At 37.8% G+C, this 11,205-nt stretch overlaps 1 protein-coding gene across 1 annotated transcript in view; it reads left to right on the forward strand.

Moving 5' to 3' along the window:
- Nucleotides 1-8,509, forward strand: part of LOC107706845 (bifunctional 3'-phosphoadenosine 5'-phosphosulfate synthase 1) — a 19,617-nt gene extending 11,108 nt beyond the window's left edge. Inside the window, exons 9-12 of the mRNA XM_016510684.1 lie at nucleotides 1,593-1,728; nucleotides 1,955-2,223; nucleotides 3,787-4,016; nucleotides 7,117-8,509. Of these exons, the coding sequence (XP_016366170.1) occupies nucleotides 1,593-1,728; nucleotides 1,955-2,223; nucleotides 3,787-4,016; nucleotides 7,117-7,255 (774 nt within the window). The 3' untranslated portion in view covers nucleotides 7,256-8,509. The remainder of the gene's footprint in view (nucleotides 1-1,592; nucleotides 1,729-1,954; nucleotides 2,224-3,786; nucleotides 4,017-7,116) is intronic.
- Nucleotides 8,510-11,205: the final 2,696 nt, after the last annotated feature.

Genomic DNA, 11,205 nt, shown 5'->3' on the forward strand with positions numbered 1-11,205 from the left:
TCAATATATATATATATATATATATATATAGGGCAATCATATCAACCAAAATTGTTTGCGAAAATGGCTTGCAAATGATACTTCTAGTTAAAGTATTTGCAGTTGAGTTCCTTTTGGAAGTTATTTTGAGGTGAGTTGGAACTACCGTCATGCAAATGTCTGAACGTCTGATTGGTTAATATTGTGATTAATATTGTTCCAGAGATCACAAAATGGGAAAATGTGATCTTATAAATCTGTATATGTGAAAAGTAATAGAAACAAAATATATGTGCATACTCTGATAAGCTGTGACTATACTATGTTCACAGAATCGTTCATCTCATTATTTAACCATGTCTTGTATGTGTTTTAAACTCCCTCTGCTGAAGCATGTCAATCAGCAGGACTGTAAAACTGGCCTCTGTTATGTGAGATAAATACACTTTTCCTGTTTATTTCGGCGGTCAGCTTGACAGCTGAATCCACACTGCGAGTTTTGGTGCAGGGGGATGTTAAACAGACTCGAGAGCATTAACCTAATTGCATTATCTGTGTTTTTTCCTCTCATTAAAAGGGGTAGAGTGCTCAACCAGTGCTACGTTATTTTCTATGACAGCTAATAGAGTTGATTTGCTGTATAGATGCGATTAGTGACAACAGATCGCTCGTTGAGTTTTTCCATCGCCAGTCTCTGCAACATAAATTAAATAAACGGCTGCTACTGTTGCTATACTGCAGCCAGCATATGACAGCTGCACATGCATTCAGTCTTCAAATGCAAAAGCAATACAGCGGATGAAGCGTTTTATTAACATTCACCGCTTTAAGGCCTCTCCAAGTTTGCTTAATATGATCACATACTTGCACATAAAGTACTCGAGCCACCAGTGCTGCTGTCAAGTCAAATCAATAGATGAAAGTCTGTGGGGTTGTGAAATGGTATTCTCCATCCTAGCAGCCCCGAATCTGCCGCGAGCTGTGGTATTCTCAGCATACTGTACTGCTTTTTAACCCTGGCCAAGTTAGTGGCTCAATGAATGCCAGCAAAGACCTCCCAAAGGCAGAATATTAGTAAAAGCAGCCGAGAGTTGTAGCCTGATATGATAGGCCACTGTATAGAGGGATTGTAATTCCTGTTTTTAAATATAAATGTTTAGAAATTCAAGCTAATCAACCAGGGGCTATTAAATCCCAGATTTAGGAATGCTATCAAGCATGTAGAGCTTTCTAAATAAGATTGTTAAACTTGTACCGGGAAACTTTTAAGGAAAAACTAGTCATCAAATTTTTAGTTTTGCTTAATTTCTGTATATTTTCAGAACCAACTGTTGTTGGCAATTTAAAATATTATTTTTTCTGTCTTAGTGGCTGGGTTGTGGCCAGAAGAAGTTGTGGACAAGACTTTATATAATAGCTATGTTAGACCCCTTTCTTACAACGTACAGAGAGTTTAAGACCGTATGTTCTTGCATGCATCATTTATCTGAAGGGTTCCGTATTTTATTCATGCCTCAAAGAGAGAGGGCAAATGTGGCAGTTTTTCCAACAGTATTATACAGATGATGTTGGAAGATCGTTTGTGTTATTCCTGATGGTTTTTCCTATGGCAGATGGTGATGGAGAGCGGAGATTGGCTGGTCGGCGGTGATCTCCAGGTGCTGGATCGGATCTACTGGAACGACGGGCTGGATAGTTACAGGCTCACACCAACCGAACTCAAGCAGAAGTTTAAAGAAATGAACGCAGGTATGGAGCTACAGTCAGGAGTTGCTCCTTTTGACCTAATTTTGACTAGTCTGTTGTGAGTTAAGAGTCGTCTTGCCCTCAAGCTGTAGCAGGCCACATAGACATGCATTTTCTTTTATGTAATTTAATTGTATTGACATAGACTTGCATTCCTCCATATATTGCTGCAATACAATGATATTTATGGCAAGTTATGATATATTAAACACTCTTCTCTCGTTTTAAGATGCTGTCTTTGCTTTCCAACTGCGGAACCCAGTACATAATGGCCACGCGCTGCTCATGCAGGACACGCAGCGGCGTCTAATTGAACGTGGCTATCGCCGACCCGTACTTCTGCTTCACCCGCTGGGCGGCTGGACCAAAGATGACGATGTGCCACTGGCCTGGCGCATGAAACAGCATGCAGCCGTGCTGGAGGAGGGGCTGCTTGACCCCAACTCCACCATAGTGGCCATTTTCCCTTCACCGATGATGTATGCTGGCCCAACAGAGGTTAGTGTAAAATGAAAAAGGACTGAGAACAGACACCTGAGGCACTCCATTAAAATAATAACTTACGGTCAGCTGGTCATTACAATTTATTCAATTTTCTTGATTTTAGTCAACTATCTAGTCATCTATCAAGGATATTATGTTCATCATATATATAAAAATGAATACTGAAATCCCCCCAAGACCATTTACTGCAGCTGGTAGCTGTTCATTTTGAAACACCAGATTCAATTTAGCCTTGTAGCCTTTGAGATCTTCCTCTTTATGTAATTCGTAATGTATCCTATACTTGCATACTTTAGGAATTACATATTGTTTGACACATGCAATATTTTAGACAAAGAAGCTCTGTCAAATGTGCTTTGTACTAAGAATGATAATTAAAATGCCGTTTGAAGCCAATGAACTGTTGTATGGAAAGTTAGTGGTGAGGAAGCTTGCGCAGGGCACATTCCTTCATGAATCTTCGGTGGTGCACTGGATTTCTGATCCGTTCCACCTAACCTGTGCTAGAGGCTAAAGACAACAGGGACAGTCTCTTCTTGTGGGCATCACGCATCTCTGGGCTTTTTCAGTATGTATTGATTTGTGTCTCCTGAAGTGGATGTAAACAGAACCTAATTGTTTAGAGGCCAGTGGCTTCCCTCTACAATCCATACGTACACACACAAACAACGAGCACAAATGGGGAGCTTTCTTCTGACAAAAAATGTTGCTGGTGTAATGTTCCATGGCTATTTTGAAGTCTCTTGTTCTTTAATCATGTGGCGGGGGACATTAAAATATTTATTGGGAGCAGACAGAGTCTGTAAGACTAAAGCAGCCCACAGGAAGCACTCGTTCAACTCATTGACTTATGAGGAGAAAGTAGGGGACATGCTGACTCCACAGAAACGAATTAGCTTAGGTGGTGTACGCCAATTATAATCAGAAGTTTCCATAAATTATACATTTCAAAAATGTTTTGACAGTTTAAAAAAAAAAAAGTGTCACTATCTCTGTACCATTGAACAAAATTTTAGATTTCCATTTGGTTTACATTATCATTGTTCTGCAAATTTTAAGCACAGGATTGTTAATCAAAAAATGAAATCTGTCATCCTCTATGTATTCAGCCTCATGTTGTTCCAAACCTTTCTTTCTTTTGTGAACAACATATAAAAGAAAGGAAAAAAAGTTTTTTCTGTATCTATCTTGACTTGTGTTACATTCAAATTTTTCTAAAGCCACAAAACAGTTTTGTCTGAAAGACCAAGATTGAGGTTAGATGCTAAAAATCTTCCCGTTGCGGGTGCTCTCAAATCTCATTCGCATGCATTTGGTTACAAGACCATTTTGTTATGCCATATTCAAATACACACAAATGTGAATGACATTTGAGAGCTATGGCAGAAGGAAAGATTTTAAGCAAATAATGGTTTATATTTCACCCTTTTTCTCGCACAAAACTCATCAACTCCAATCCCCATTCACTTTCATTGTTCCACAGATGTGAACTGGTTGAACTAACACTTAGATTAGTTTTAAAGTAAAAATAGATTAAATTTGAACTGTTTCCAACAGGTGCAGTGGCACTGTAGGGCCCGGATGGTGGCTGGAGCCAACTTTTACATAGTTGGCCGTGACCCCGCAGGAATGCCTCACCCAGACACGGGTAAAGACCTCTACGAGCCCTCCCACGGAGCTAAAGTTCTCACCATGGCCCCTGGACTCATATCACTGGAAATTGTGCCTTTCAAAGTGGCAGCCTACAATAAAGTCAAGAAGGCCATGGATTTTTATGACCCCAAAAAGTAAGTTTATATCTTTTTCCCCTTTAAATTTGCCTTCCTTTTTACTAATACAAATTAACTACACAAATTGAGCAAGACAAGCGTCTTTAAGCAACTAATTTCATCAAATTTGAGACTTGGGCATATTGACAGTTGTGGTAAATTGAAACCAACTGCTCAAGGCATGAATTTACTTCATAAACATTTATCTTCTATACACGTTCAAACAATCTTTCACTGTACAAACTTTCCTCCATGTCAGGCTTCCTCGATTCCTAGCCGCTTTGCCAAGAATAACAGGAAATGTTTTGTTGTTGTGTGCTTTTACCAAATTCTACGGCTTTGCTCTGTTCTTTGAAGTCATTTAGAATTGGAGATCTGCCATTATTCCTCTGGCACTGTGAAAATGCTACGGAAGATGACTAACGAAAATCATGCGTTTTTGCAGCGTCTCGTCTTGCAATTAATAGCGCCCACTGCTATCGAGTTAACAGACTTTTCAGTCATCCCTGATGAAGACCATGCAGCATGTCAACATGCAGTAAAATTGACTTGAAGAACGACAGGGGACTTTTAATATTGCATGATCTTTATGCAAATGCGCATCCCACACAGAGTTTAGAGGAATAGCTTACAAAAGAATGAAAACTGTATCAATTACTCACCCTCAGGTCATTCCAAAACCATATATGGCTGTGTGGAACAACAACAACAACAACAACAACAAAAAGATAGGTCTTCAAATAGATCTTTCATCTGTCAAGATCCAAAGAGGGCAAAAAAACACTATGAAAATGATATCTACAAATCATTTAAGTGCATTTAAGTCACTCTGTGTTCAAATATATATACATAGAGAGAGAGAGAAATGAATAAGTTCAAGTTATGAAAAAGAGCAGCTTGGACATTCTGTAAAACATCTTCTTTTGTGTTCCACGCAAGAAATCAAGTCATACGAGTTTAGAAAGACAGATTTTCTTGGATTTACTATTCCTCTTCCTATATTTCACATGGCACAATTATATTTATCCTCATTATGATTAAGTATTGAGATTGTTGATTACCTTGATATGTAAAATGAAGTGCCATGTTGACATTGGGGCTTGAGTTTACTGGCATCACTTCCCTCCTCCATCCCGGCAATCCCAGCAATTGGTGGTGGGGGGGGGGGATTCGCACTCTGTCTGAGAGGAATAGTAATTCCAAAAATTGTCTCCTATGTTTTAAGTGGTGCAGTTATTTATTGAGATCATTGCTTACCTTGATATGTGAAGTCGAGCTGCATGTGACAGTGGGGCTGGAGGTTACTGGCATCGCTTCCCTCCTTCGTCCCAGCAAGACCCCCGAAAAGTTGGTTGAGGTGGCAGACTCCCACTCCGTCTGACTTTCAAAGGGCCCCGCTTGGCGCCTTAGTAAATTTATGGCATTCTGTCTGCTCCATGAGCAGGGTGTTGGGCCTGGCCAAATTCGAGAGTAATATGGATGCTGAGTCTAATTGCCAGCCATCCCCCTTAAAGTCCTCCTCTAAAATGTCTCAAATCAGTCCAAGCTGTTTGTCATTTAAATGCATATTAACTGTTCTCAATGGAGTTGGAGTTTATGTGTTCCAACCCTTCACCCCATTGAAGTGACTACCAGGTGAAATGGTTATGATATTCCATAAACCATCATTTCAGGGTCCATCCAATTGTGGGATGCATCATATTTGCCTATTACTATTAGATGCTTGCTAAGGTGTTCTGGATGCTTGTTAGGACATTGATAGGTGGTTGCTAGGGAATTTGGGGTGGGTACTAGGGTGTTGCAAGGCAGGTTGCTAGGGTGTTCCGGATGATTGTTAGGTCATTGCTAGGGTGTTTTAGGTGGTTACTATTAAAATTTAAATGAACTCTTTTCTATGTAAATATATTTAAAATTTTAATTTATTCCTCTGATGCAAAGCTGAATTTTCAGCATCATTACTCCAGTCTTCAGTGTCACATGATCCTTCAGAAATCATTCTAATATACTGATTTGCTCCTTAAGAAACATTTCTTAATATTATCAATGTTGAAAACAGTTTTGCTACTTAATGTTTTTGTGGAAACAGTCAGGACATTTTTTCAGGATTCGTTGATGAATAGAAAGTTCAAAATAACAGCATTTATTTTAAATAGAAACTGTTATAATAGAAACATTATAATTGTCTTTACTGTCACTTTTTATCAATGTAACTCATTCTTGCTGAATTGAAGTATTAATATATTGGAAAAAACAACAACTTTTGAACGGTAGCAGTGTATTAATATTCTGTACCATAAGCGTATATAAAATAAAAAAATTATCCTATTAAACACTCAATACCATCAATACCATAAAAACAGCCATAAAAATACTTGACTGACTCAAAATACCAGAGGTTTGTTCAAATCCATTATTCAACGTTCCACATTATAAGTGCATATGAAACGCTCTCCTTGTCTAGACTGAAAATTGACACAGTTTAATGAATATGGTTACGATAGGGAAAGCACAGTGCAACAGTGTACGTTTATAAATTCATTGCGCTGTGCGAATTTGTTTTCATAAGGTCTCCGTCTTAACTGAAGAACAACTAATCCGTAACAAATAAACTCTATCCGTCGGAGCCGTTGAGGATTGTATTTAGACTAGCGTTCGGGTTTTATTCACGCAGTTGGAGACTAATTAGCTCTATATATCAGACATTTCGCACTGTTTATTTTCGAAGCATTTGTTTAAATGAAAATGTGTAGCTGTGAGTTTGGATTTAATGACATGGGCCTGAAGTTTAGATTTCTGTTTCTTACTAATTTATTTTTGTCTAGAAGAAAGTCAGCCTGTTTACCTCATCATCTTTGCACCGTTGAAAGGAATTAAGTGGCTTAAAGAGCCACTTGAGAGGACATATTTTATCATAGAGCTCTTTTCAGAGTATAATGCATCGTTTCCTCCAGAGCAAAATTTCCTGAACAAAGAAGCAGTGTACAAACCCTAGTTATTATCTCTGACGCAAACCCCGAGATTATGTTTGTTGTTAATTTTTTTTTTATCACATTGGGTACCACACTGTCCCTTTAACGTGCACATCTTAAAGCTCCCTCTGCCGTCTCATTTTACCCAGACACCAGGACTATGACTTCATCTCAGGAACCCGCATGCGGAGGATGGCTCGCGAGGGCCAGAACCCTCCGGAAGGCTTCATGGCATCCAAAGCCTGGAATGTTCTCAAGGAATACTACCAGTCTTTAGAGAAGGCCTAAGCCGTTTTCCAGGTGTGGAGAGAGGTGGAAGCAATTCTGTTACAGTGAAAGAAGGGAAAGGAGGAGGAGGAGGTGATCTTGGTTTGTAAAAAAAAACTAAAACACACACACACACACAATGATTGAACACTGGGACCACCCAAAGGACTTCTTGCACTGTTTTGGATGTTGCTTCTCATTAAATCACTCTCAGTTTCATAGTTCTGAGTCTTATGGCAGCATTTTTATATGTTTAGTAAAAAAAAAAAAAAAAAAGCAAGTTAACTTGTGAAAGGTACTTTTTAAGTATTCAACACTGTAAAGATAGAAAACTAAGCTGTTTTATTAGCAAATTATGCGATCTCTATTCTTGTACACTCCATAATCGCTGTTACAATTAGATGAAAGATGACGTGTAATTTGAAAATTACACTTGCCTTAAAGAGCTTTTATCGAAACGGTTACATTTACAGCATTGTTCTGGCTTTAATGCATGGTCAGCTCTATTGACAGCATTTATGGCATCTTGTCAACATAAATACAACAGAAAATACATTTTAGCTTGTTCTTTACAGCAAAAAGTCAGTAAAGTTTTGCTCAATATGTGCAAGAATAAAGGACTTTTTGCATGGAGAAATATCAAAATAGAACAATAGTGACAGTAAATCAGATGTTTATCTACCTAGAACAGTAGTGCCATTGCAAAAGTGATTATTTAGATAATTAAAATATGTATATATAAATATATAAGTGCAAAATACATTGCCAGTATGTTAATGCAAACATTTTTTTTTTGCTTTACCATAAAATAATTTCAACCTGTTTAATTTTTAATCAGCATTATGCCACAAATGCTACTGATAGAGCTTAATGTACTGAGCAATGAGCAATCCTTGAAGCCAAAATGTGTGCCTGGATGGGACTGTATACAGTTATTGTGACGGTTTATATATGTGACGGTTGATATCATTAGAATAAAGCCTGTTGTTTTATTCAGTGATTATTCAGCAAGGTGTGGTGACAACAGTATATCCTTTGTGTTGGTTTTGGCAATGGTTTATTCTAAAATCTGGACAATTGTTTAAGGAGCTTGCTTGCAAAGCAGCAAAATCTGTGAAGTTTGTCCTTGAAGTTACTGGCATAACTTTAATAGCTTTTGTCTAGTCTCTAACATTTCTAACCATAGTGTTTTGATATTTCTTTGTTTGAATATAGTGTTTTGTTAAACAAAACTATTTGGCTTTGTCTTTAGGTGCATTTTTTGTAATATTTATTTTTATGATTTTTTTGTGTTTATTGTATTAGAATAGAAAGGCTATCAGGTAGACGTTCTTCAGTTTACAATTCATAATTGTTCTGTTTATTTTTAACAGCATTGTCCTACTTACCTCAGTGTCTTTAATAAACCATTCCACCAAAAATCGCAAATATCAGCTAAATTGATATTTAAAGTCGGTACTCTCAAACAAAATGCAAGTTGAAGACATGAAAATATGAAAAGACATGAAAATCACTGATCATAATGTGCATTTTCCCTAGTTCCCGCAGTTAAACAGTGCCGTGTGCAACTGCTGTACAAGGTCAACGAAATATATCAGAAAATACACACAGAGAGCCAGCTGGCCTCCAGATGCAGTCGCGCCCCAGTGAAAGTGGGACACCTAGGGTTAATCCAGACTCTTTCAGGAATACCCTACCCTCTCCTTTGAATCCAGCTTCGAGATGAAACGTCCGAATGTGCCAGCCGTCATGTTTTTCTCTATATGTCCTCGGCCAGATCTTGTTCGATCTGTGATTTCGCGTCGAGTGGGGCCTTCAACATGAGCGAGTAGCACTTCAATATGAACATGAAGTGAACGTTTGCCTGGGTATAAAGTTACATTTTCCCTCTTCATTCCTGTGGGATTACTTGAATTATTTCGTTTGAGACCCAAGACAAGCCTTATACCTTTATTAAATGTGCCAGAACAATTTCAATACAAGGGTGCCTAATTTATCTTTGTTCTTATAGCATTCAGTCAATCACGTAACTGTGTATGTGTATGATAAATGATGTTTGTAAATGTTTCTGCCAACTTTTTTTTTTTTCCCCCTTCAGCAGTGTCTTTTAAAACAGGCTTTATTAATACTGACAGACAGGGAAGCAGCTCTCGGTAGCACCTGGTTCTTGTCTTTGCCGCTCCGCACTAAGAGCCTCGGCCCTTTTGACCTTCCCTCCAGTGCTGAAAATGCAAACCACCATAAAGGTAAATGCAACAAGTCATGTGGAAATCATTACAATATCCTTAACACATAAAGATGGGTAGTTGTTTTGAAAGGTGATGGGGAAAGAATTATTGTGGTACAAATATTTGTTGTTGTTGACAATACACATCTTTGTCAGGATAGAATGTGTTTTCCTGACAAATAAATATACGTTAGAGTTTATTTCTAAGTATACAAACTCCAGACTCTTGGACCGTACAACAAACAGTTCATGTCTTTTTAATATCTCAAACTTTTCCAGTTCATAGGTCTTGACTGCATCTGACAATATAAATCGTACAACAAAGTCAAAAATGTTATCTACCGAATTGATTTGAAGCTCATTAGAGACCAAAAATAATGATCAAAATGGCTAATTATTACCAAAATCTTATTTTGCACACAAACACATGATTTTTGTCCTCTCTTAAAAAAATGGAACATTTCATAAAATTGCGACACCCAGGAAGGGACATCATTTGGACACTTTTTCTACATTGTGGTGGGAAGGCAAGTTGGTAATCCCATTACTTTTTCTCAGTTTTTGCAGAAATCGTAGTTGTCAACTCAGCCATTCAACACTGTCAACATCACTGTAAGAAAAAATTTGACTTTTTAATTTTATTTTATACTGTATAGTATTATATGGTTCTAGCAATGTCAAGGTCATGGGTTCACTTCCCAGGAAATGCATGATTTAAAAAAATTGTATACCTTCGATGTAATCCTGTTCATGTAAGAAGTTGCTTTGGATATTAGTGTCTGCCAAATTATTTATTTTATTTTAGATATTAGAGATTGAAATTTTTCATATTTTGATCATTCATTTAAATGTTTTAGGGGACTTAAACTTTTGAAAACATGTTTCAAAGTGCAAATCGATACCATTATTGTCTCTGTGTAAACTACACAAACGTGAATTTGTGAAAACAGTGACGTCTTGCGCTTATTAGAATAGAAAGGCTATCAGGTAGATGTTCTTCAGTTTACAATTCATAATTGTTCTGTTTATTTTTAACAGCATTGTCCTTCTTACCTCAGTGTCTTTAATAAACCATTCCACCAAAAATCGCAAATATCAGCTAAATTGATATTTAAAGTCGGTACTCTCAAACAAAATGCAAGTTGAAGACATGAAAATATGAAAAGACATGAAAATCACTGATCATAATGTGCATTTTCCCTAGTTCCCGCAGTTAAACAGTGCCGTGTGCAACTGCTGTACAAGGTCAACGAAATATATCAGAAAATACACACAGAGAGCCAGCTGGCCTCCAGATGCAGTCGCGCCCCAGTGAAAGTGGGACACCTAGGGTTAATCCAGACTCTTTCAGGAATACCCTACCCTCTCCTTTGAATCCAGCTTCGAGATGAAACGTCCGAATGTGCCAGCCGTCATGTTTTTCTCCATATGTCCTCGGCCAGATCTTGTTCGATCTGTGATTTCGCGTCGAGTGGGGCCTTCAACATGAGCGAGTAGCACTTCAATATGAACATGAAGTGAACGTTTGCCTGGGTATAAAGTTACATTTTCCCTCTTCATTCCTGTGGGATTACTTGAATTATTTCGTTTGAGACCCAAGACAAGCCTTATACCTTTATTAAATGTGCCAGAACAATTTCAATACAAGGGTGCCTAATTTATCTTTGTTCTTATAGCATTCAGTCAATCACGTAACTGTGTATGTGTATGATAAATGATGTTTGTAAATGTTTCTGCCAACTTT

Source organism: Sinocyclocheilus rhinocerous, unplaced genomic scaffold (genome assembly GCF_001515625.1).
Source record: "Sinocyclocheilus rhinocerous isolate Xijiao unplaced genomic scaffold, SAMN03320098_v1.1 scaffold2056, whole genome shotgun sequence".
In the NCBI taxonomy this organism is placed as follows: Eukaryota; Metazoa; Chordata; class Actinopteri; order Cypriniformes; family Cyprinidae; genus Sinocyclocheilus; species Sinocyclocheilus rhinocerous.